This window comes from Carassius auratus, chromosome 33 (genome assembly GCF_003368295.1).
Source record: "Carassius auratus strain Wakin chromosome 33, ASM336829v1, whole genome shotgun sequence".
Lineage (NCBI taxonomy): Eukaryota > Metazoa > Chordata > Actinopteri > Cypriniformes > Cyprinidae > Carassius > Carassius auratus.
Genome location: NC_039275.1, coordinates 1,139,572 through 1,166,524, shown reverse-complemented (window position 1 = coordinate 1,166,524; position 26,953 = coordinate 1,139,572). Strand labels below are relative to the sequence as shown.

Here is a 26,953-nt window from a genome sequence, read left to right as displayed (position 1 = left end):
TCTTGTGCTCACATTATTAAAGACCAGATAACTTTGAACAAACATTCTGTTTGAACACAAAAAACATATAGCAACTGATATCTCAAGACATCTATGCTTTAATCAAACTAAACAAGTAAACTCGCGATTGAAGCATGCAAGTACAGCATTCATACATTTTATGTGAAATAATAATAATGTAAGTGATTATAAGAGTTTGTGAGCGCGCCTGGGTGATTTTGAGAGGCTCTCGTGCGCCCTCTGTGTCCTGTTTGACAGAATGACAGCGACACATTTCAATCTTCAACAGACTGAAGTGATTATTTAATTTCTGCGTTCAGTAGATTATACTGTGTATCTTTCAGTAGACAGACTGCATTAAAACGTTTTGATTTATGAAAATGACGTGATCTATGACGTTGAATACACGGTAAAGACTGTAAACCCTTGATTCTGTCTCGCTACAATTATCTCAATATTCAATATTCAAAAGTCAATATTCGAATGCGTTTAGATTAAATGTAATACTATTTATAGATTATTGTGAATGGGCTACACTCTCAAAGGTTTGTGAAAACAGCACAGAAGTATTTAAAGAACCAAACCCGAGCTGGAAATGTGAGATATGAATGAGTTCACTACACAAGAAGAGTTTGTTCATGGATCAACAGTAAAAGCGCTTTTACATCATTAATAGACTGGTGTAAAACACACTCGAGGCACTTCTATAAATCTCTCTCTTTTGCAGTGGGTTATTACCAGGCAATTTATTATAAATCTGTGTTGCAACAACAGGACGAGCATTAACTCCCATCTGAATATACGTCTATATTAATGAATTATATAGTCAGCAACCCGTGACCCTAAAACTATAATAAGAGGAGAGGCGCTGGTGGCTGAATTCTCTATCGGACTCCTGTCAAACACAGCCGTTCATTTGTCTTTCAGCCATAAGCAGAATTAATTAACAAGAAATGCAAAGGGTCTAAGTGAATGTCAAACAGCAGTCCATGTTAATGAAAGACACACCTAAACACTGTTTTCACGCGCTGGAAATATACAAAGGAAGCCCAAGTTTACACAGCTTTAATAATCCGGGTTTTGGCACAGAAAATGATATATTTGGGCAGTTAATGTATTGATCTCTTCTGCCCCTCGAGTGCACTTTATTTCACCGCTCATTTATCAATGAATAAAAACACCGATACGCTGTCATAAGAGCTGGTGTGACAACTATAAATGGTTTTACGCTTCCACATGCATCAATGTTATTATCTAAATAATAATAATTATTTAATGAATTAAAATAGAATTATCATTTTAATGATAATTGCACAAGGACCACAAATAAATTAGATTTAAAAATCTAAGGAACAATAAATCTGCGCGTTGTTCTTGCTCACATTCTTTAGGGGTGACATGCATTTGTAGACAAGAATTCATTTTCAGACGATTATGTTTGTGTTTTGGTTCGTTATCACTCTGTAGAGACCTCTGGATGACGAATGGGGCTGTCAGAAAGTTGCCAGTCAAAACATGCACCCCTCCTCTGCTGTAAAATGCCCTACATTCAGAAACAGGGCGCTTTCCAAACTTTCTCAAGCGTCTGGAAGGAGACTGAGAGCTGGTCACGCGCTCTTATCAGCTGCGTCAAGCGCGCGACTTAAAGAAATAATACAATTATCAAATGCCTGATTGATAGAGTCATTAATTATCATGCAAACTCAAATATACCGTTCTGACAATAATTAACGATTCTAGCATCTTTACAACTACCAAACTATTACCCCCCCCCCCCCCCACCCCAATCTAATCTAATGCATGATCCACAACTTAAAAAGTCATGCTAAATGAAGACTAAGCGCGAGACAGATGCTCAGCATCATTTTTGTATCTGTCTGTCCAGAGGCACGTGCTCGTGCGGGAGCGCGATGCGCGTGAGAGTGGGAGGACGCTCGCGCTGACGGGGTTCGAGCACAGCTCGCGGTCAGTGCAGTGATGGTGTGAGTGTCCGAGAGCCACCGCCTGGACTCCTCTGACAGGGTAAGTGTGTTTCTCTCGTGAGCGCTTGAACCATGCGTCGCGAGCGCAGGACACCGGAGCGCTTCGGCTTCTGTGTTGTAGTGTGTTTAGACGCGCGCGGCGGCCTGACTAGTTAAGTTAACCAGCGATTCTTTTCTGGAGAGCACATGAAAGTCCACCACCACCATCATCATCCATCATCTGTGCTGCTGTTACAGTCGGACATGCTGAAGCCGGGCGAGCCGAGCGGGTCTGCTTTCCTCAAAGTGGACCCGACTTACATCCAGCACTGGCAGCAGCTCTTCCCGCAGAACAGCGCGCTGAAAGCCGCTTCTCTTCCGCCTCCGGTGCCGCTGGAGACCCTCCGCCCGCAGAGACCCAGCCTGATCTCCTCCAGCTCCTCCAGCTCCAGCGCGTCTCCCGCGGGTCACATCACGCTGCTCGGACACCCGCTGAGCTCCGACACCGCCGGAGGATCTTCTCAAGCCAAAGAACTTTGTTTGTCGTCCAACTTTAAGAATGATAAAGGCTCGCGACTGAAGCTGAGCTCCGAGGAGCTGGACTATTATCTGTACGGACAGCAGCGGATGGAGATCATCCCGATCAACAACCACAACGGAGAGCTCAACAACCGTGTGTAGATTCATGCTCTTCCATAACACACACACACACACACACACTTAAAATGAAGATATGGGGGAAATGGCTCACATGGGAACTTTTTATTCTCCAGTGTTTATTTATTTATGTATTTATTTTTAAATAAAACATCAGGGTTCTGTTGCTTTGAAGAACCCAAACAGCATCTGAAGAAGCTGTGATCAAACACCAATAAATATCTGACAGGCTATATAGTTTTTTTTTTACTCAAAATAACTTTATAGTCAACTCAAGAGCGAGAGATGGTTCTCAAACACACTTTAGTTTTTGGGGAGTGTTAGCCAAAACGAGCGCTTTATTACAAACGTGTTTCTGTCGATTACTATTAATTATTATTAGTTACTGAGAAAAAAAATCAATTTACGTTTTGTTACGTAATGAAGTAATTGGAAAATATATTTAAATAAATTCTGTAGCCTACTTAAGTTAATAATTTAGTTTTATGATAAAATTGCAATATTACTTCTGCTAGATAATCCTCTTAAAACTGCTTCTTGTTAGTAATTTTGTAATGGGCCAAAAATTGTGATTATACTCTATTTACTCTATATTTGTTCTCAGACGTGCTGAGTTGAGTGTTTTGTTCTTAAACCAGATCACTGAGGAATTATCAACGAGCCGGATCGAATATCCTGAAATTATTTATTTAGAAATGAACAAATAGTAGCTAGAAATTAAATTTTACTCGTTTTAATTTTGGCTTTATTTTAAAATGCATATTCAACGAACATAATTATTTTTAGCTCATTTGTTTATTTAAATTGGCTTAAAAAACCGAGATGTCTTTAATATTTGTAATTAAAAATCAAATGCATGATAATTAGGCTACATTGATTGTCGATGTCAACAACTGAAATCATTTCGACTCTGAATTCTTCTGAATCTTTATTAATTGCGAAGTAGATTTTGTCCCGTTATGTTTCCTCTCGCTTTCCGATAATAAAGCTCTTATTATTTTCTGGATAATTAAATAAGCTCTCTCATGCACGGAGGGAATACTGTATGAGTGTGATGTGAAAGCTTCTGGTGATCAGCAGATCTTCATCGATGAATGCAGCAGCACATGAGGGATGAGAGGACAACACACAATTAATTGCTGTATAGTTTTGTGGAGTGAGTCCGGATCACTGATCGATCTGCTCCATCGGCCCACATTCATCATCCCAACACGGGACATGTGTGTCTCCGGGGGATCCGACACTTCTTTATCTACATGCGCGATCCTCAGCCCATATTTCAGAGCAGTGCAGCTCATTTAGAAAGCGCTTTACACAACAACACATGTACTGCGAATTTCAGATGCACAACGCGATGAAAATATTCTGATGCACAGTACAAAATAAACGAAACACGACTCGAGACTAAATAGCGCTTGCATCGCAACTACGCTCAGTTTAGAAGATGATGCACATTGCGTTTTATTTCTGCAGATCACTTTAATGAGCTGCACGCGTTCAAAAATCACAAATATCACTCATATCTATTTAAACTTATAATTTGTTACTCTTTTCTTAGTCGTGCAAATTTTAAGTCAACCACTTAAGCATATTTAGTTTTGTATTTCAAATCAAATGCACAAAATATTTTTGCATAATTTAAAGTCAGTCATTTAAAGTCAACTGCTTTTTTTTGCATAACTTAAGTTCAAATGCACAAAAATCTTTTTTTCTTTTTGCATAATTTAAAAATAAATAATTTCAAGTCAAACGCACAAAATATTTCTGCGTCATTTAAAATCAATCATCTAAAGTCAAATGCACTTTTTTGTTGCATAACTTAAATTCAAAAGCACATATTTTTTCCCATCTTTTAAAGTAAATCATTTAAATTAAAATGCACATGTTTTCAAGTCAATAATTTAAAGTCAAAAGCACAACACAAACATAAGCACATTTTTGAGTGATTAATCTTGTGAAATTATTGAGCTGTTTAAGAATGAAGAATGCATTAGTTGTTTCCCTGCTTTAGGTTTAAAGTTGTTCTTCAGCCTGTACCTACACAATCGTTTTCAGCACAGATACAGAAATGTGTTCAGTTTGTGTGTGACTCAGTGAAGGGGATCTTGGGGGCCGTTCGGGGTCCCATCTGTGTGTTGGTAAATAAGCGTTCCTCTCGCTGTGCCGTCCCTCAGGCTGTGACATGTGTGCGGACAACCGTAACGGAGAGTGCCCCATGCACGGACCCCTGCACTCGCTGCGGAGGCTGGTGGGGACCAGCAGCTCCTCGGTGACCGCTGCTCCTCCAGACGTCCCGGACTGGCTGAGGGATCTTCCTCGTGAGGTGTGTCTGTGCACCAGCACTGTCCCGGGTCTGGGATACGGCATCTGTGCGTCCCAGCGTATCCCACAGGGCACCTGGATCGGGCCCTTCCAGGGCGTCCCGCTGCCGCTGGACAAGGTGCAGTCGGGATCCGTGCGAAACACAAGACACTTATGGGAGGTGAGTGTGTGTGTGTGTGTGTATCATATCAGGACACAACTCTGTATAATGACATGGGTATGACACAGGTATTACAAGGAGAGGGTGACTTATGAGGACATAACCCATGTCCCCATTTTTCAAAACACTTATAAATCATACAGAATGAGTTTTTTTGAGAAAGTAAAAATGCACAAAGTTTCCTGTGAGGGTTAGGGTTAGGTGTAGGGTTGGTGAAGGGCCATAGAATATACAGTTTCTACAGTATAAAAACCATTACACCTATGGGATGAACACACTTTACACAAAAACAAACGTGTGTGTGTGTGTGTGTGTGTGTGAGTGTGTGTGTGTGCAAACAACCTGATGTGTCGAACACAAAGAGGAGCGGGTGAGAAAACCCCAACACACTAAATAAGGTTAGCAGCTTCACCTCTGATACCAGCAGAGAGAGAGAGAGAGAGAGAGAGAGAGAGAGAGTGGGAGAGAGAGAGAGAGACAGAGAGAGAGAGAGAGGGAGAGAGAGAGAGAGAGAGAGAGAGAGAGACAGAGAGAGACAGAGAGAGAGAGAGACAGAGAGAGAGAGAGAGGGAGAGAGAGAGAGAGAGACAGAGAGAGAGAGAGAGGGAGAGAGAGAGAGAGAGAGAGAGAGAGAGACAGAGAGAGAGAGAGAGAGAGAGAGAGAGAGCAGATGGATCATTACTTATCAGCTCTCTAAATATAGACATGGACAGATATGATTGGAAGATTACTTAAAAGGGTATTGTGACATTTTAAATTCAGTTTGTATTTCATTATTCTGACATTTTTCAATATAAACTCAGAATTAAAAAAAAGGAATAAACTCGTAATTTTGAGAAAAAAAGTAAAAGCTGAGATGAGTCAGAATTGTGAGCCAAGAAGTCAAAGTTACGCTTTTTTAAAATTGTTTGACAGAAACAGGCTTAAACAATGTAAGTGTCTTAGGGAAGCTTATTTCTAAAGATAAAAAATAAAAAGGTCATTGTGACTTTATATCTCACAATACTGATGTATTTCTGTATAATAAAAGTCAGAACTGAGATATAAATTGATGTGAGGACTGAGGAATACAGAAGTCAAAAGTACTGTTTTTAATAGTTATTAAAAAAGATGATAAAAAAAAAACAGAAAAAAAGTCACTATTGTGAGAAAAAAATCTGGAGAAAATTTTTGATAAAAGTAAACTTAGAAAAGTCAGAAATGTGAGATAGAAAGTCAAAATGAACTTTTTTTGTATTTTTAATCTTTGACTGAAAAAAAGCAAAATTGTGAGATTTAAACTCAATTCAGAGAAAAAAGGCAAAGCTGCACAATATAAACTCAAACTGTGTCAAAAAAAAAGCCAGAATTGTGAGCGAAAAAGCTGAAATTGTGAAATACAAACTCATAATTAAGAGAGAAAAGTAATCTGTTGAGCTGTGAACTCAAAACGATGAGATATACATTTATAAATTCTAAGAACATATTTTTTTATTTTTTATCTTTTTATTCTGTGACGCAAACAACAATAAATGCAGAATTTTGAGATGTAAACTCATGATTTAAGAGAAAAAAGACAAAATTGCAAAAAGTAAACCCACCCAAGTTTCTAACGTGGAAATATGAGATATAAACTCGTCCTAGAAATAACTTCACAATTGTGATTATCTTTTTAATATTTTTATTGCGTGGCAGAAGACAGCTTCCACAGATTTGCATAAAGTTAAACTTCTCACGCTCTCAGAAAAACAGGTACAAAAGCTTCTAACACGCTCCGTTAAGATGTGCTTCTCTACCTTTTTTATGTGTTTTCATTTTTTCACACGGAATCGTCTGAGAGCTGATGTGAAAGTCTTGCTTTGAGATGGACGTGACACAGAGATGTGACTGAGATTTCACTGTTCCTGCTTCTGTGGGACGTCCGCTTCTACAGGAAACATTGCTCTGGATTAAAGCAGACGGTGTGTGTGTGTGTGTGTGTGAGTGTGAGAGCAGGGAATGAAAGGCTGGAGCGTGTAGAATGTAAACACGTGAGCTGAGATCTGCTGTGAGCGCGGCTGAATGATTCTCTGGAGTGTGTCAGAAATCACTGCTAATGGAGAATGAATCAGCGCCTGGGTTCGGCCGAGTGTTATTGCTGCTCGGTAGCTCCACAGATTCATATTTCCCCTGTTAGATCATCTATTAGTTTAATATGAGCGAAACAGATCACACGCCGCGCTCATTACAGACGGTCCAGCGTTTGATGAAGTCTGTCTGACCTTTTATTGACGTGTTATTACGCTCACAGCGCTGATGGATGGACGTCTGTCGCGTTAAACACCTGATGGCAGACATTTATTCAGTCAATTAGGAGCAAATTAAACTCTTTAAATGACAGAGATATAAAACAGAGATAATGATAGTCCAGGTGTAATTCATTAGAGAAACACACATCTTCTTTATATATAGATACACACAGACACACACACACACATATATATATATATATATATAAAACAATATTTTTAATTGTAACTTTTTCTTTTTAAAATTATAACTTAATTAAAGAATTGCAAATTAATCACACACCAATTGCAGCTGTGAAATGACCCCTGAAATATCATTCAAATTAATTATAACGTTAAATGAGAGAAGCGATGACTTGACATTATTAAAGGGATCATATGATGCTTGTCAAAGATCATTATTTTGTGTATTTGGTGTAACAGAATATGTTGACATGCTTTAATGTCCAAAAACACATTATTGTTCAAATACTGTACATTACTGTAGGTCCTCTAAGCCCCGCCTCTCTCAAACACCTTGTTTTCTACAAAGCCCCTCCTTCTGACAAGCACAGTCGGCTCTGATTGGCCAGCTGACCCCAGTGCATTGTGATTGGCCGGACACTGCAAGCACTCGTCGGAAATATAACGCCCCTTTCCACAATCACCAGCTTCATCTTTCAAAATAAATGTAAAGACAGTTAATAATGTGCTTAGTTTTACAATCAGTTCAAGCTGAAAGAGGACGTCGTGATTTCCACATAGTGATGTAGACATGTGGGGGCGTGTTCAAACCAGGTGTTTTAGGGGGCGTGGCAGAGTCTTAACTTTGATAAAGAAGAGACTTCACAGATCTTCTTTATGCAGCAAGAGCTTGTTACACTCCAAAGAGAAAGGAACAAATTAAATCGCATCATACGATCCCTTTAACATAAGGAGCTTAAGAAATAAATTTGAAAATTGAATTTTAGCTTCATTCTAATAGACTCTTCAGACAGTGTGAGATGACAGACGAGGTGCCACGTTAAATACATTTGAACATGTTATTATTTCTATAATTAATCGCACCTCATGAACGTGTTAAATGCTCAGCTCTGATATGTATGTATGTATATGAGGGATAAATCAGATGAAGCTGCTGCTCTGATGTAAACACCGGTTTATTCGGTCCGTTCCTTCGCTTCTTTCTTTGGTCTGTCAGAGCGCTGCAGAATTATTACGCCCGCTTTTCCCACCCTGAGTCTGGAATGCTTTTCTAAAGAATATTGTACACACGTCTCTCGTCGATATTGCCCATTATCAGCCATATTTACCAGCTATAAATCGAGCGAATAGTTCTGTTTGGTGATGTTTGACCGTCGGCGTGTCCAACTCAAACATCTCTGCGCTGACACACGTGAGTCTCGCCCAATAAATAGCGTGTCTTGTTAGAGCTGCTGTCATGATGCCGAGAGCGTGACGCGAGTAATGTGACATTTAGAAACTAAACACTGTACCTGTGCGGTGAATTATCCTGGAGCTCGTGTAAAGTGTGTCAGCATGTGTTTCTGGACGTCTCGCAGGACACAGTGAGGAGAGCTTGAGTTATGGAGGAAGATCACATTTAAAGCGATAGTCACACATTCTCTCTCGTGTCGTTCCAAACCTGCTTGTGTTTCTTTCTTTCTTCTGCTGAACACAAAAGAAGATATTTTGAAGCATGTTGGGAACCAAACAGATGATGGTAGCCATTGACTTCCATTGTATTTTTTGAGCATACTGTGGAAGGTATTGGGACTTTAAACCAGAATGTCATAGTTTCTTTAAGTGTACTGTCCCTTTAAATACAGTCTACAGCAGTGTTGTTTTATTATCAATGACATACTATTGTAGTTTTTGTTAATAGTTTTATTATTAATGTTTTTTTTTATAATTCATTTTTTTATTATACTTTTATTTTTATATATATTTTTTATTTTATTTTTTGAAAAGTGAGTATGAGAAAGATGCAATACAAATAAAATGTATGATTATTATACACACACACACACACACACACACACACACACATATATATATATATATATATATATATATATATATATATATATATATATATATATATATATATATATATATATATATATATATATATATATTTTTTTTTTTTTTTAAGTTTTAGTGTTTTTTGTATTTTTTCTTAGGGTTATTTAGATTTTTTATATGGTTATTTTTTTTTATTATTTAAGTTTTAGTTATTTTACTACATCTAGTTAAATAAAAATGAGAAAATAAATATTTTTTTATGAAATTTTAGACTTTTGTATTATTTTGTTTATTTTTTTATTCTAATTTCTTTTCAGAAACTATTTTTTAATTTTTTTAAACTTTATTTCAATTAACAAAGAATGTTCTGATACACTTTACAATACGGTTTCATTTGTTGACATTAGTTAATCACATTAGTGAAATAACATTTATTAATCTCAGTTAATGTTGATTCCAACAATTCCTAATGCATTATTAAAATCTAAACTTGTATCTATTAAGGTTATTTAATTGACCTGAGCTGACATAAACTAATATTGAACAGTTATGTTATTAATGCATTAAATATAGTTATGTAACCAGGGTTTTGAATGGTTTTAGTGAAGAATAATAACTTATTAACCGTTTCCAAAAGTGAAAAGACGTCGACTGATTCTGTGCTGGAGCAGAAAATAGTCTGAGCGTGACTGAATGCTTTCATGAAACACAAATATCTCCAGATGAGGCTGATACAGCTGCTGGGAATAATATTTGCTCATTGGCTGAAGGTGATGATGTCGTGGCGGTGGGCCGCGGGCCAGGATAATTATTTTATTTCTGCTCTTGTTTAACGTGGGTTGGCTCTGTAATTTGTCACTGAAGTTATTTTATGCTTCACTTGTGAAAAGAAAGCATCTCGAGAGTTTCATCTGAACGTAGAGCACGCTGCATCTGTGACTGATGAAGAAGATGAAGCTTGGGCCGAGAGAGTTTCTGGTGTGTTTTAATGCGTCTGCAGCGATAACAAGCGCCACTATCACCTCCAGAGATGTGTTTGCATGCTCAGAGCGCTCCGCTGCAGACCTCTGCGTGTTCCTGTGATAAAGTGCTGAGCGTAATGGCTGTCGGCCCTGATTCACTCGCTGTAATGAGGGCAGGAGGTCACTGCGGCTGTCGGCCGGGTCACCAGCGGTCAGCCGCTCTATTTACAGCTGTCGCTCAGAGCCGTAAACGCTGTCTGGAGAGACTGAGCAGTGAGTAACAGGAGCCCGTCAGATCCCATCCGTCACAGATCTCAGATCCCTGACACAGTTCTGAGCAAAAAAGATTTGGTTTTAAACTCACAAAAGTGCATTCTGCGGTGAAAATGATCGTCTTGCACTAAAATCAATTTTGTATTAAAATAAGCTTGTGCACAACCATTGCACAACATCAGAAAGATCATGAAGCATGCTGCACAACTACCTTCACATTTATAGTTTTGAAATATCACTAGGCATCGGTCATTAAAAACAGCAGACGGACTGAAATATCGACCACTGCAGGTTGATTTATCTGAATCACTTCTGTTTTTCTTCATATGACACGAGGACGACTGTGAGTGCTGACGGTGTTTGTGGATGTCTCTCTTCTAGATCTACGATCAGGAGGGAACCTTACAGCACTTTCTTGACGGGAACGAGCCCAGTAAGTCGAGCTGGATGAGGTACATCCGCTGCGCCAGACACTGTGGAGAGCAGAACATGATGGTGGTGCAGTACAGGTAGAGAAACTAACTAACTAACTTAACTAAACCAACCCACACCAGCACTAACCGCCTGAAGAGATGAACACATCCACACGGCAGTGAGAGAGAGCTGACAAAACCTGCAGAGATACAGGAGTATAGTAATACTCTACAAATACTACAGCTATTGCTCATGGATGTATTTATAATTAACAGCATATAGGGTAAAGAAAATTGGATATACAAGATGTACAAAAATCAGCAAGTGGTGTCCACACACTTAAAAGATAACAGACCAAAGAGGTCCGAATGTCTTAATCATTTTTTATTTTAATTGGATTATTTTTACAATATTTAAATTTTTTTTAAAGATATTTTTGGGTAAACACTCATGGTCTGTTTTATTCATTTATTTTTAAATATTATTTTTAAATTCTTAAATATAATATTATTAAAATGATAAAAGATACAGTACATTTTATAGATCTTTGTTGTCTTTTTTTGTATTATTCTTTTTTATCTTTTTAAATATAAAAAAAATTATAACCTTTGCAGTTGGGTTTATGTTTATTTATTTTATTATTTCCTTCTTTTTTAAATCCAAAAATATATATTTTGATAAACCTTTATTTATTTATTTATTTAAAAATTATTTATAAATTTATATCTTTCTTAAATGTAAACAAAACTATATATATATAATGGTCTTTTTTTTCAATTAATAATTTAAATATTTTTCTTGAATCTAAAAAATAATATAAAATATATATTTTGATAGATCTCTGTGGTCTAGGGATCTGTTTAGTGTGCAGACAAAACTGACCTAAAAACCTCCTTATGAAGTAAAAACGATATAAAAAATTAAGTATTAAAAAAAATATATTCAAAAAATGTTCTGTTTTTTATTCGGTTGTAGTTTATCTAACTAGCTGTATATAAAATCAGCAGAAGTCTACACAGTGTCTGTTTTTATTGTGATGTGTTCCCAACACTGAGAGCTCAGGCTGAAGAGGTTTTTAATGTGGAGCTGATCTTCTTGGTGTAAGTCCGTGTTGAAGGGCGAGTCTCACGCGTGTGTGGGTCCAGATCATATGTTGATGTTCAATATCTTGATGGAATCCTCTTCAAAGCCGCCGGTGATGGATGGAGTCCGAGGCGCTGTTTGGTTTCGCTCTATTGGCATGTCCCGTGCAGGGGGCGTCCTTTATGACTTACCCCACCACAACACTAAATCGCTGTCAGCGTGGGGGCCGGAGGGCTTTGATCTGCACAGATTCATGCGTGTTTTGGAGGTGACGGCAGGCTTGTAAGAGCCGGTGTTGGTTTACTCGGTCTGAGCGTGCAGGACCACCCATCGCTCCCCAAACAGACTCTTTCAGCGGCCCGCCGACTCATTGAGTCCCACTGCCTTCACTGGAGCGCTGCAGTGTTTATGTTGAGCCAAGCCGAGCTGAGAGACGTGTTTTCTCTCTCTCTCTCGCTTATGAGATGTTGCTGATTTATGGACTCGGCTCTTGTTTTATTTTGATGTCGTGGTGGAAAGAATTAATAAAATGCACTGATCTCAGCAATTTCAGCAGGACCAAAGAGTCAAACTTTTGTAGGTTTTTTTCCTCTGTAAGAGAAAATAGAGCTGTATCCAGCGACTAAAGGACGAATAGAGTTAGTCTGGCTAGCTGCTCGTCTAAGAATAATATATGCTTTATTATTTTTTACATTTATTTTTAATCTTTTGTAAATCTAAATATATATTTAATTATTTGTATAATTTATTATACTTTTTTTAATCATAAATAAACAATAACATATATTTTAATGATAGACCTTTGTGTTTTTTTTATATACGGTATACACTTGAGAATAAAAATACATACGTGTGTAACAGTAAATTGGATCCGTGCGGCTCTTAAAGTGACAGCAGCCTAATATTCCTGCAGCATAATATTCCTGATTCCTCAATTTTAAAATAAAAAAATATTAGCAAAACATACCATTTGTAATTTTCTTTTTGTGTGCGCAGACAACTTTGATGATTGTAGACGGTTTTCCTGAGTGAGTCCGCAGTGAATACTTTTATATTGAAAGAGACTGAAACAGGGTTGTAAACAAGTATGTTCTTTATACTTTCAGCAACAGCCTGTAATACGCAGTTAACAAATGCAGTGATCAGTGTTGTCACCAGAAATCATCCCTTAACAGATCAAGGATAGTTAGACAGAGATATGGCTTTCCGACCAATGTTTTATTGTGAATATGAGATTGAGCTGAAGAACGAATGCTGTGTCAGATGCAGATAATCACACTCGCTCAATCCATCTCTCTCATCATACTCTACATAATACAGAGAGCTTTAATACAGTGATACAATAAGCTTTCATGAAGCAACTCAATGTTCCTTTATTACTGAAGTTGTAAAGTGATATTCTTTTATTAGTAAGTAGTTAGTTATAGTTTTCTTAGCATTGCATTTATGTTTCAGGTCGTGTATCTTCTACCGGGCGTGTGCAGATATTCCTCGAGGAACAGAGCTCCTGGTTTGGTACAATGACAGCTACACGTCTTTCTTCGGGATCCCGCTGCAGTGCGTCGCACAAGACGAAAACCGTAAGAGAAACTCTTCTGCATCAGTCTCATCTGAACAGTTCACATGCTTGTTATTTCCACTAGGGATGCACGATATATCGGCCGATACCATATTATTGTGTATATTTTGTGCATAGAAATCTGGTTTATCTCATATAGATAAAGCTTATACAGCGTCAATAGAGTGTTTCAGTTTGCTGGTGATTATTTAGCTCAGTGCACAGCATTAATAACTACAATTTGGACTGTCATATATATTATATAAACATTATAATGAGAACACTATTATAATAAAAATCTTGTGAATTATTTTTGATTAGTTTCCATTTTTCAGCATGTTGTTGTGTAAAGAGCCAATAGTGCATGCACAACAGAAGTTCTTATAAGCATGTAAATTAGTTTGAGTTCACTTGTGCATTTGCATCTTTTTGTACAAATATAATTTGTAATGTTATGTTTATGTTGGATAACTATCTGATTAATCTCAAATAGGATGTGTTCCTTGCGTTAAATAAGCTGGCAGCACTTCAGTTTATTTTATTTACTTTTAAGGTTGCTTTATGTTTGATTTTTGTGAAGTGTTTAGTGCCTTTTAATGGTGAGACTTTTTTAGTAATCATAAAAAAATTGGATTTAGATTTATTGGCCAAAATATCGGTTATCACCTTTCATGGATTGAGAATTATCGGTTATCGGTATCTGCCAAAATTTTATATATCGGTGAATCCCTGATTTCCTCTGGACACGCTGATGCTTTATATAGTTATATAGGAATAGTATTTTTTGAGGATTTTTTTTTTTTCATAATAACTTTTTCATTTACAAGAAAATATCTGAGTTCCTTTTTCAAAAGATTAACACCAGTTTTCTTTGTTTTCCCATTTATTGACTGACAATTCTCCAGTCCCCAAATTTGGAGAAATCAGAAGTACAGAGGCGTGTAGTTCTAGACTAAATGTGAATGTGCATTAATTCATCCTCGCAAAAAACGACGACAACAAAAAAACAGGTTTATTATTCATCAAAATGAATTAAAACAGTGAAATGCAAACTTAGAATATGACGCAAACCTGTAATAATTAAATATGTTAAATAACACAAATGTATCCAATCGCATTTTATTAAGAAATATCTTTGCTGCTTACCTTTGATGATCCAGTTTAAATATACTAATTAGCAAAAATGACTTTAGATAAATTAACAATTGTGCTTCATTGTTTTTAATTTTTTTATTGCCGAAGAGTGAACCTTCTTCTCCTGTGTTTTACTCTACAGACATGAATTTACTTTCCTTCAGCCTTAGGTTTATTCATTATACTTTTTGGTTTTGGCTTTAACATTTGCTCTAAATAGAAGTTATCTTAAAAACAATAAAGCCCTGTTCATATTTAAAAAGTAACAAAAAAGTAACGCAAAAGTACTGTAATGCATTACTTTCCATAAAAAGTAACTAAGTAACGTAATTAGTTACTTTTTTAGGGAATAATGCGTTACTTTTAAAAGTAACTTTCCCCGACACTGGCGATGATCATAGTAGCCAATCACAGAGATATCTGAGCTGGCCAATCAGAGCTGTTTGAGAATCCGTTAAAAATGTTAGCGGGAAATGCTGGCATCACATTTTTTTATTTATTTCAGTACTGACATTGAAACTTCTGCAACACAGTGTGTTATTATTTTTATTCAAAACCAGTCTCTGGAATCAGAGGAATGGCCCAGCGCTGTTTCTTCAGTGTTCATGTTCTCCGTCTGCTCCGGGACCTGAGAGCGAATCTGACAGTGCAGTGTTTACAGCATACAGACTTTATGAGCTCTGATGTGTTTAGACAGCGCTCTTTCCTTCCAATGCTGCTCTAAAGTGTGTCGTGTGATGTGTGCTGCTGAGAAATACTGCGAGAGAGAAGCTGCGATCAGAAAGCCATTGACACTGTTTGAGTCTGAACAGATGAAGACTCAGATCTGCTGGACAGAGATCTGTGTGTTTCTCCACGCTGGGTCTGATCTCAGGTCAGCGGCTGGAGCTTCATGCTGCACTGAATGCACAGGCGTTATTGAATCAGAGATCTCTCACATGTCTCGTCTTACAGTCGGATTATTCAGTGTTTATACACACAGTGTGCCGCGTGATGAGGAATGTGGAATATGGTTTGACGATGGAAGCGTTTCTGAACATAAAATGTCTTTGAAAGCGTCTGAAGACGTCGGTTCCCTGTCCGAGATTTGACTCTATGGCTGATCCTCTAATGCTGTTTAGTGATTTTTACATTATATTTATTAAATGTGTTTTTAATGATATACGATTATCATATACAGCTTTATGTCTATGTGATTATTGGATTAAATGTATTAAATAATAAAAAATTTCAGCAGTTTAATTTTTTAAAGAAATGAACACTTTTATTCAGCAAGGACGCATTCAATTGATCAAAAGTGACATTAAAGGGGGGGTGAAATGCTATTTCATGCATACTGAGTTTTTTACACTGTTAAAGAGTTGGATTCCCATGCTAAACATGGACAAAGTTTCAAAAATTAAGTTGTACGTTTGAAGGAGTATTTTTGTTCCCAAAATACTCCTTCTGGTTTGTCACAAGTTTCGGAAAGTTTTTTTCAAGTATGGCTCTGTGTGACGTTAGATGGAGTGCAATTTCCTTATATGGGTCCTGAGGCACTTCTGCCGGAAGAGCGCGCGCTCCCGTATAGCAGAGCACTGAGAGCAGAGACATTCACTGATCAGAGCGAGAGCGTCGCCAAATGTCACAAAAGGAGTGTGTTTTTGGTTGCCAGGGCAAGACAACCCTGCACAGATTACCAAAAGAGAAACAGCATTAAGGGACCAGTGGATGGAGTTTATTTTTACAGAGCATCAACGGAGTTGTGCAAGTGTTTGTGTTTGTTCCCTGCATTTCGAAGATGCTTGTTTTACAAACAAAGCCCAGTTTGACGCCGGATTTGCACATCGTTTATTTCTTAAGGATAATGCAGTCCCAACGAAAAAGGGTCACGATCGTGTGTTGGAACCGCAGGCGGTGAGTAAAACTGCTTCAAATATCTCTGTGTTGTTAACTTAGCTATCGGCGCGTAAGCACATCAAGTAAACAACATGCGATGTTGTCATCAAACTGCACTTTCCACATGTACAGCTTAAAAAAAAAAAAAGACGACAAAGTGGAACTTAGTCATTTTCCAAAACCGCTAAGCAAATATATACAGTTTCAGTACATACCACAATAGAGACGTCTTTGCTGCTGCTGCTCTTGTTAAATTTCAGCCTCTGGATCTGATTCTGGATCATAAATATACGCTGAATCTGACTGTTAGCCATGGTTTGTTTTGGATGATGTTTTTTTCCTCACGGTAATGTCACAGCTTCCAAACGCTCTCAACGCAAAAGCCTACTGGCGCTCGTGATTCTTTAGCTCCGCCCACACGTCACGCCTCCAGACGCTCGTGTTTTTCCGGGAAAAATCGGTACAGACTATCTTTCTCTTATGAATATAATAAAACTAAAGACTTTTTGGAGTTATGAAGGATGCAGTACTACTCTATAGGTACTCAAGATTAACAGGAGATTGAGTGAAAACGAGCATTTCACCCCCCCTTTAATATAGCATTTATAATGTTACAAAATATTTTTTCTTTTTCAGATAAATGCTGTTCTTTTGAACTTTTTGTTCATCTGTGAATCTTGAAAAATAAAATGCATCACAGTTTCCACAAAAATATGAATGTGTTCAACACTGATAATAATCAGAAATGTTTCTTGAGCAGTAAATCATCATATTATTCTGATTTCTGAAGATCATGTGACACTGAAGACTGGAGGAATGATGCTGAAAATACAGCGGAGCATCACAGAAATACATTACACTTTAACACAGATTTGAATATGTTGAATATGAAACTCATGTTTCTCGGCTTGACTCGGGTGTTCTTCTGCTGTTTCTGTGGCAGTGAACGTGCCGTCTTCTGTCATGGAGGCAATGTCTCGTCAGGACTCGCTCCAGCCCTTCAGTAAGAGTCCCAAACCCTCGTCTTCCTCGCTGCTGCCGCGCTCCATGGTCTTCCCTCAGACGCCCTGCTCTCGGAGCTTCTCTCTGCTGGACAAGAGTCACGTGGAGTCCAGCCTGAGTCAGATGAGCGGGAAGAACCAGCGAGTGCTGGCCAGCCCCACGTCCACCAGCCAGCTGAGCTCCGACTTCAGCGACTGGCATCTGTGGAAGTGTGGCCAGTGCTTCAAGACCTTCACGCAGAGGATCCTGCTGCAGATGCACGTGTGCACACAGAACCCCGACAGGTACGAGAGCACGCCGAAACAAGCAGCGCTCCATTCTACAGCGCTCTCTACAGGGCAGCTTCACGGGAAATTAACAGCAACAATGTTGCAAAATGCATCAGTTCAGTTTCAGTGAAGTCATTATTTAGATCAATTCTGATTCAATTTAGTTCAATAAAAGTGTCAATATTGCAAAGTTCGTCAATTATAAAAACAAATTTGTTTCAGCTATGAAAAATCAGCCATCGATTCTTAAATTGAAACTTTATTCATAAATATAAGCAGCTCTGCAGGAGACAAAATTGTCATCAATCAGTTCAATTCCATGTTGATTCAGTTCAGTTCAATAACAGCACCAATGCTGCAAAGTCGATCAATTATAAAAACTAATTAGATTCTTCAATTTTTAACTTAATTCAAAAATTAAAATTCATTTATAATACAGCTCTACAGAAGACGAGTGTCATAATTCAGTTTCATTTTGATTCAGTTCAGTCCAAGAAGTCAATTTGGCAAAATTCACGAATTATAAAACAAATTCAGTTCTTTGATTCTTAATCTGAAACTTTATTGATATCTATAAGCAGCTCTGCAGAGGACAACATTTTCATCATTCAGTTCAGTTTAATAATAGAGACAGTGTTGCAAAATTCAATTCTTTAATTCTAAATTAGAAATTCAGGTGTTAACTATAAAGAAGATAAAAGTGTCATAAATCAGTTCATTTCAGATTCAGTTCAGTTCAATAACAATTTTGACACAAATTCAACTTGATTCTTAATTTGAAATTTGATTCTTAACCAGTTTTATTTTAATATCAGTGAGATATTACAGTTTTTATTAATATTTTGAATGTTTTATTTTTATATTTTATTTTCCTTCTAATTTTAAAGTTTAATTGTTTTTGTCACTTTTATTAGTTTTTGTTATTTTGAAATATTTTAATATATTTTTAGTTATTTTAGTACATATTTTTTTGTATTATATTTTATTCTAGTTCATTTTTATTGTATTTCATGTAGCGTTTTTTTAAAATGGTTTTTCTTTCAGTTAACTGTAAAATATATTGTTCTTAAGTATAAAGCTGTCAAAAAATTTAATTCTTATCTCAAACCTCCATTTCATCTGTGAAACAGAAGATCCGTTCTAGTTTTCTTCTCATCTGATATTCTCAGTGCAGTGAAATCAATAATATTTCTGAATATAGATGAATAGAGTTATGATCGTTCAGACACGTGTCCTGATCTCTGTGAGTCTGAGCACTGAACGTTCTCCACAAGAGATGATTTTCCCGTGTAATATCATCTCTAAACCTAATTAAACACGGCCGAGCATGTATTGGAATATTTCGCTTAGCTCTATTTTCCGTGCTGCGTTCAGTTCTATAAATCAGCTGCGCGTCACAACGAAATCCCAGTCCAGACGTGATGCAGAGGAAAACAGATGCCACTTATTCAATAAACTAATATTCATACAGAAGAAAAATGTTTGCGGGATGAAGTCAATGTGAGGTTTTGTCGATACCCAACTTTATGACCCCGAGGCGCAGATAAAATTTAGCTGAACGAGGCAATCCGGGACGATCTGTGGGAAATGATCTCGCCGATGCTTTATGGCCTTTGGCTTATACATATTTATTGATGTTTAGTTTATATATACATTTGAGAGAGGATAAATCACGGCATCATTGCAGAACAAAGCTGATGTGCTGCTCTCAGCTCGAGGTGTTTTTCTTCTTTTTGTTCGCTCACATCAATCTCAGCGATGACACGTTTCATTAATGAGTAAAGAGCCATTTATTACCATATCGAGCAGAAGAAATATTCTCCTGCTGTAAGACTCAAATAAGACATTAGAGGAATCTCAGGGTCTGGAAGTGTGTGTGTGTGTGTGTGTGTGTTGGAGGTCCGGGGGGTTATTTATGTCCGTCCCGCTCCGGCCGCTGGAGCAATAAACAATAAGTGTCCATTAATCTCTCATCTGCTGTAGTTAAAGCAGCGCACACATTCATCATCTGAAGATATTCAGCATCAGACAGAGAAACTTCAGTCCCTCGCTCAGCTTCATCAGGAAACACTGACATCAGAGCTGGAACATTTCTGCTGTACACACAGATAATCATTTCTTATTGCTTTTGTTTTCTTTTTCAGAAACAGTTTTCACATTTAATTTGAAATCATTATTGCCCAACATTTAAAAACATCATAGTTTTCCACATTAACATCTTGTTATTATTTGAAACATATGAGCAGTATGCACATGCACTAAAAAAAAAATTCTTAAAGAAAAAAAGATAGATATGTATATAAAACTCTTAAAATAAAATTATATATATATATATATATATATATATACATATATATATATATATATATATATATACATATATATATATATATATATATATATATATACATATATATATATATATATATATATATATATATATATATATATATATATATATATATATATATATATATATATATATATATATATATAATTTAAGGAATAATTTTAAGAATTTAATAAATATTAACATATATATATATGTTATATATATAAATGGATAAAAGACGGAAAAAGGGTTTAAGCATTAAAACTATAAGTGTAATACTGCTTTAAACTGTTGTTGCCCCCCCCCCCAAGTTTTCTGTTTAATTCAATTGCATTTTTGTTTTTGTTTTTCTGAGCAAAAAAATATAAATCATACATGTTCCCTTGATTTACAGAAGAGACCCACTAAAATCTCATTCAGTGTAACAATCTTGTCAGGCATATTTACAACAAAACATTTACAATTTATGAAACATTAAAAGACGAATTACTTTCACACCAAATACTAATAAGTTGTAATTTTAATTTTCTTAAATGTGCCACTATCCAAGGTTTTGCCCATTTGTCAGTAAGAATGTTTTACTCATTTAAAACACAATCAAATTTAACATGCCCCCTTAATCTTTTATATATATTAATATGTACAGGTCAGAATAAACATGTTACACTAAATAACTGTACCATTATTTCAACCAAATTTTGAGATTTTGTCCTCCAAAAACTTCTTTGAAACCTTAAAAGAAGATAATTAACTTACATTTAATGTGCTTTCTATAGACATGAAATCACTTTTGTAAATGTATTTTGATGCAGACATCCTAACGTCTTTGACCAAAATACATGTTTAGAATTTTTCAATAATTTTCTTTGCTAAAAACTATTTTTTTTATAAATATAATGTAATATATAACAATAACTACATATAGAATTCTTGTAAATAAAATTCAATATATGAAATTCTATATATAAGCGCAGTAAACAGGGCTGTGAGACGGCCGGTGCTGATGAGGGTCACTCTGTGTTTCAGGCCGTATCAGTGCGGTCACTGCTCGCAGTCGTTCTCGCAGCCGTCCGAGCTCCGCAATCACGTGGTCACACACTCCAGTGACCGGCCCTTCAAGTGCGGCTACTGCGGCCGAGCCTTCGCCGGAGCCACCACGCTCAACAACCACATCCGCACACACACCGGGGAGAAGCCTTTCAAGTAAGTACCAGTGAGTACCAGCCGTTCCTCCAGCACCTTAACCCTTCAGTCACCACCACACTGAGCTCCTTACATCTGAGCCTTTCACCTCGCTTTATGACTCATGCTTTCAAACACTCCAGAAAAATATATAAATATATATATATATATAATTTTACAATTATTTTTTTATTATTTTTAATATTTATTTATTCTTTTAAAAATATATACCATTTTATAAACATATATAGTTATAGAGCTGGGTCTGTCACTAATTCCAAAGAACATGACAAACATTGTAATTAGTAACATAATTCATTACTTTTTATTTTAGGTCATTTAATCAGACTGGTTTTAGATTACTTCTGACATAACTCGTTTATCGCATTGATTTAAATCGAATAATCTTGATGTATAAATACAAAGAAAATATGTTCCATTTGTTGTAATTAACAACATGAAGTGCATTAAACATTATATTATATCGAGGAACTGCAGGTTTGTGAGTTCACTGAAAAGCTGAGAATTCATTAAATCATTAAAAATCTCATTCTAAATGAACTAATGAAAATAAAACTATAAACAAAATTTTTTATTATTTTATTTTATTTGCATGCATGTCATGTGACCATTAACCAACATCAAAGAAGAGTAAACATGCAAATGTAATACTAATTTATTAAAATATTTACATGATTACATAATCCATATCAAAAATAATCAGACACTACCAACTCTGGATACACACATATACACAATCATGGACACATATTATTTTCAAATAATGTTAAATGTATATGCATGAATCTCTTTTAATTTAGTTACTTTTTCAAATTCAATTTTCACAATAAACACACAAATATAAGTATATATATATATAAACATAAATTATAGGATATATAAATGTTGTTTATATATATATAGTATACTTATACGCACATGTGTGTGTGTCTCTCTCTGTGTGTGTGTGTCTCTGTGTGTGTGTGTGTGTATATGTGTGTGTCTCTCTGTGTGTGTGTGTGTGTGTGTGTGTGTGTATCTCTGTGTGTGTGTGTGTGTTTGTGTGTATATGTGTGTGTCTCTGTGTGTGTGTGTGTGTGTGTGTGTGTGTGTATCTGTGTGTGTGTGTGTCTCTCTGTGTGTGTGTGTGTGTGTGTGTGTGTGTCTCTCTCTGTGTGTGTGTGTGTGTGTGTGTCTCTCTCTGTGTGTGTGTGTGTGTGTGTGTGTGTGTGTGTGTGTATGTGTGTGTGTCTCTCTCTGTGTGTGTGTGTGTGTGTGTGTGTGTGTGTGTGTGTGAGTGAGTGAGTGAGTGTATGTGTGTGTGTCTCTCTGTGTGTGTGTGTGTGTGTGTGTGAGTGAGTGAGTGAGTGTGTGTGTGTGTGTGTGTGTGTGTGTGTGTGTGAGTGAGTGAGTGAGTGTGTGTGTGTGTGTGTCTGTGTGTGTCTGTGTGAGTGAGTGTGTGTGTGTGTGTGTGTGTATGTGTGTGTGTCTCTCTCTCTGTGTGTGTGTGTGTGTGTGTGTCTCTCTCTGTGTGTGTGTGTGTATGTGTGTGTTATCTGGAGCTGCTGCTGGTGAATGTGTGTCTTGTACGGTTCTCTCTCAGACGTGCATCAGTTGTAGTTCAGTAACGAATCAAGCGTCTAATAAAGCATCAGTGCAACACAAGCGTGTCATCAGTGTTTGAGCAGACGATCATCAGAAGCGATCAGGAATCTTTCGCTGATCAATAGCCCTGAGCTTCTCTCATCGACAACACACAGCTGTCACCAGAGTCAGGAACACACATTATAATATTCATATTATTCATTCAAATTAAATAAGTTAATGCTAAAACTAAGAACGACTGTCTGTCAGTGGAGTCAGACAATTAAACTGCTTTAATATTTTTCAGTTATATATCTTGTTTTATATTTGTTCTGAATGCATTTGTTAGTGAATTTGATGCAATTAGAAAATGCTTTTACCCAAAGTGTTTGAATATAAAGTTATTATCTTCACGTTTGTGATGTTGCTGTGTACTTTTCAGACTGAAATGAGCTCCAGAGTGACTCTGGTTGTAGATTGTGAAGTGATTGAGCCCCAAACCTCACTTTTCTTCCTGATCTGTGTGTGACACTGATGCGGGGCCCGATCTGGACAGGGGTCTCCGGGGGCCGCCCATCCTCACACATTACTGACAGGCTCTCTGCAATTACAGCCGCTTTCAGCTGTGTGTGTGTGTGTGTGTGTGTGTGCAGGTGTGAGCGGTGCGAGCGCAGCTTCACGCAGGCCACTCAGCTCAGCAGACACCAGCGGATGCCCAACGAGTGCAAACCCATCAGCGAGAGCAGCGAATCAATCGAGGTGGATTAACTGATTGACCGGCCGGAATTAAACGGCCAGAGAAAATCATGATTAAATGTCACGGACACTTAAGCAAAACCAAAGATTTCCTCGGAGAAACTCTCAATCACACGCAGAAAACCAAAAGCAGTTATAAAGTAAGTGAGATGTTAAGAGACATCGATCCTGGCACAGGTGGGGGCGGGGCTATCGGGGGCGGGGCTATCTGTGAGATTATTTATTCATGAGTTCCTGAAATGAGACTGTGTTCAGAAGACAAGAACAGAACAGAATAGCAAAATCTCATGTTCTTCATCAGTATTTCTGATTGTTTTCCAGTACAAATCATTAAATCAAGAAACGTTTATTCTAGATTGAATGCAGAAAGACTTGCAATATTAAGATATTACTTAAAAAAATAATAAAAATAGAAATTCAAAATGACATGCCATAAAAAAATCTAGTTATTTTAAGTTTATGCTTAAAATAATGATAATAAATAAATAAAATATTAAATAAAAAATATTTTTTATTCCATTAGCATTTTAAAAACGTATTAATTGTTTTATTTTTTTAAAAATATTATTTTAATTGATTATTTAATTATTTTAAAAAACAGCAATTTTGCATTTACAGTGAATAACAATGATTCACAATAAAAAATAATTTAATAAGGCACTAAGTAATGAATAAAAATAAGATACAAATATATTATGTAAAAATAAATAAAAAGTGTGATATATGCATGGTGTTAGTGTTCAGATCTGTTCTACTCTCTGAACCGTCACACAGTGTATTAATAATTTAACATATCATTAATTTAAATTAATATTTATTCATCTAGCAGATGCTTTTATGTTTTATCAAGCAATAATGCACTGGTCGTGTGTGAATAATTAAGACAGATTTTTTTACTGAAAAACAAGATAAAAGATGAAAAATACTGAGGAAGAATGTGACTTTTTACAGTTTTGAGGGTCAGACCAGCATACAAACAATATTCATATATAATATATATCTGTAGATGTGGTTTTCGGACAGAAACGCATCACGTCTGTGTGACTGCATCGTCAGCATGACTTACACTTCACCAAAAATGACTTTGTATAAAATGTAAATTCTGAATATTATATTTCTCCCACATCATGCTGTATGGCACTTTGATGATGATTTAATATTTGAGCTTCACTCTCTTATTCCCAGATCACCTTTATATCTTGTGTTTCCCAGAGCTTTAATATGATTGAGACACTTTTTAATGGAAGTGATGTTTCACTGAATGCTCTTGTGCTTCTTTTCTAAACACGTTTTGATGAATCGTGTGAATCTCTGATAATCATGACTGTGCTGTATTTTCAGGATCGGCTCAAATCCAGCTTTTGTTTGCATGGTTTTAGCATTTTTGTACATAAGCACCATAGGCCAAAAAATGTTCTTGTGAATAAAGTAATGACCAAACTTTGATTAACATTACACTGCGTGATTGTGTTTGATTTAACTTAGTGACTTTACTCACACGGGGTACAACTTCACTTTCCTTTCTTTAAAAAAAGCACCCCCCCCCCCCCTATTTTTGGTCAAAAAATAACGTATATATAAAACATACAAAAAAATATTTTTTTAAAATAATTTGTTATAGAAGTTTATTATTATGAGAAATGTACAAAAGTTTTATTTTCAAAGTTTATATAATACATATAAACATTATATATATATAATAAAATCAAAGTAATAAATCCAAACAAGTTGTGTTCCAAATGTGAAGTTGATATCAAAAAAAAATAAAAAAAAAAAATTATTTGATAAAAAAACATATTTTGGTATTTTTTTGAAAATAAAATATTTATAATAAAGTATATATATATATAAACAAACAAACTTTACAAACTTGTAAAAAAAAAACATTTAAATATATATTTTGCCCTCAAAAAAAATTTTGTCCAAGAAAATATTTAACCTTTGAAAAATATGTTTTTATAATCTTGAGAGGATTCTTTGTTGTTGCATTATTTAATTACCAAATATATGATTCAATCTTTTCTCAACTTCTTTTGATTAGTTTAGCACAGGTTTTGTATTTCACCTCAGCTCTCGAGTGAATCTTGCCAAAATGATCCACAAATAATGTTTCTTCACTCAAAACAGACATGCATGAGCTCAGATCAAACCTGTGCTTATAGAGAGAGAACAAGTTAAATATCAAATCCAAGATTTGCTGATGACATAAAATAATGAGAGATTTAAAAGCCATTTTTGACTAGAAACCCATTGGTATTTAACGTCTAAACACTCTTGGTACACAGTGCATGGTGTTTCAGCTCAGTAGTCTCTCTGATGAACCTGATTTATTATCACACTCTTGGTATACAGTGCATGGTGTTTCAGCTCAGTAGTCTCTCTGATGAACCTGATTTATTATCACACACCTCTCTCTCTCTCTCCTCCAAACAGCAGAAACAGTGATTTCTGGAGGACGGTGTTCATGTGGAGCGCTTGAGCGTCGTGTGTTTGCTGTTAAACGGCGTGAATGATTGGAGCCGAGTACATCAACATTATTCCTCCGGTCTCTGGCCTTGTTGTGTTTGCTTTGGCTCGGCTGATATTAGAGCAATAGCTTCTCGTCTGAATATAGTTCTGCCCCCTGGTCCCGCTGTAGTCTCCGGATCATCATTAGAGCTCAAGGCTCTTCTGGGATTGTTTCTGAGAGATGAAGACGAACGAGATGCTGATTTCTATTCTCGCTCATGGGAACCTTCACTCGGTGTTCTGCTGGTTCAGCTGTTTATTTGGTGAAATTAGGTGAGCGTTTCTCATTCGGGTCATGAATGTGCAGTGTTTCCACACAGAGATGTGTTTTGGGAAGGGTTTTGTGTCGGGTCATATTGACTCATTGGTTTCAATGCAGTTTGACAAAAATCAACACTTTGAGAAACAGCAAAGAGTCAAAGCAAAAGATTTAGTGTAGCTTGAAAAACACTAGAATACACGAGAACGCTAGACTTTTTTGAGACGTATATTCTCAATCATCTGAGGAACACATACTCAAAAAATAAATAAATAAATAAACAAACAAACATATACATAAAAAATATACAACAAATGTCACTGTTTGTATATTTTTGTAAAAAATTATATATATATATATATATATATATATATATATATATATATAT

At 36.3% G+C, this 26,953-nt stretch overlaps 1 protein-coding gene across 1 annotated transcript; it reads left to right on the top strand.

Moving 5' to 3' along the window:
• Positions 1-1,960: 1,960 nt before the first annotated feature.
• On the top strand, positions 1,961-23,965 carry LOC113052839 (putative histone-lysine N-methyltransferase PRDM6). The gene is made up of 7 exons (XM_026217288.1): positions 1,961-2,634; positions 4,793-5,100; positions 10,988-11,115; positions 13,559-13,683; positions 17,617-17,959; positions 21,303-21,479; positions 23,696-23,965. Exons 1-7 carry the CDS (start codon positions 2,169-2,171, stop codon positions 23,808-23,810), a joined length of 1,662 nt encoding a protein of 553 aa, XP_026073073.1. The 5' UTR covers positions 1,961-2,168; the 3' UTR covers positions 23,811-23,965.
• The last annotated feature ends 2,988 nt before the right edge of the window (positions 23,966-26,953 follow it).

Coding starts and splice junctions, on each gene's coding strand:
- LOC113052839 (XM_026217288.1), top strand. CDS start 2,169: ATGAAAGTCCACCACCACCATCATCATCCATCATCTGTGCTGCTGTTA. Junction 11,116..13,558: donor ATGATGGTGGTGCAGTACAG/GTAGAGAAACTA, acceptor TTTATGTTTCAG/GTCGTGTATCTTCTACCGGG. Junction 21,480..23,695: donor ACCGGGGAGAAGCCTTTCAA/GTAAGTACCAGT, acceptor GTGTGTGTGCAG/GTGTGAGCGGTGCGAGCGCA.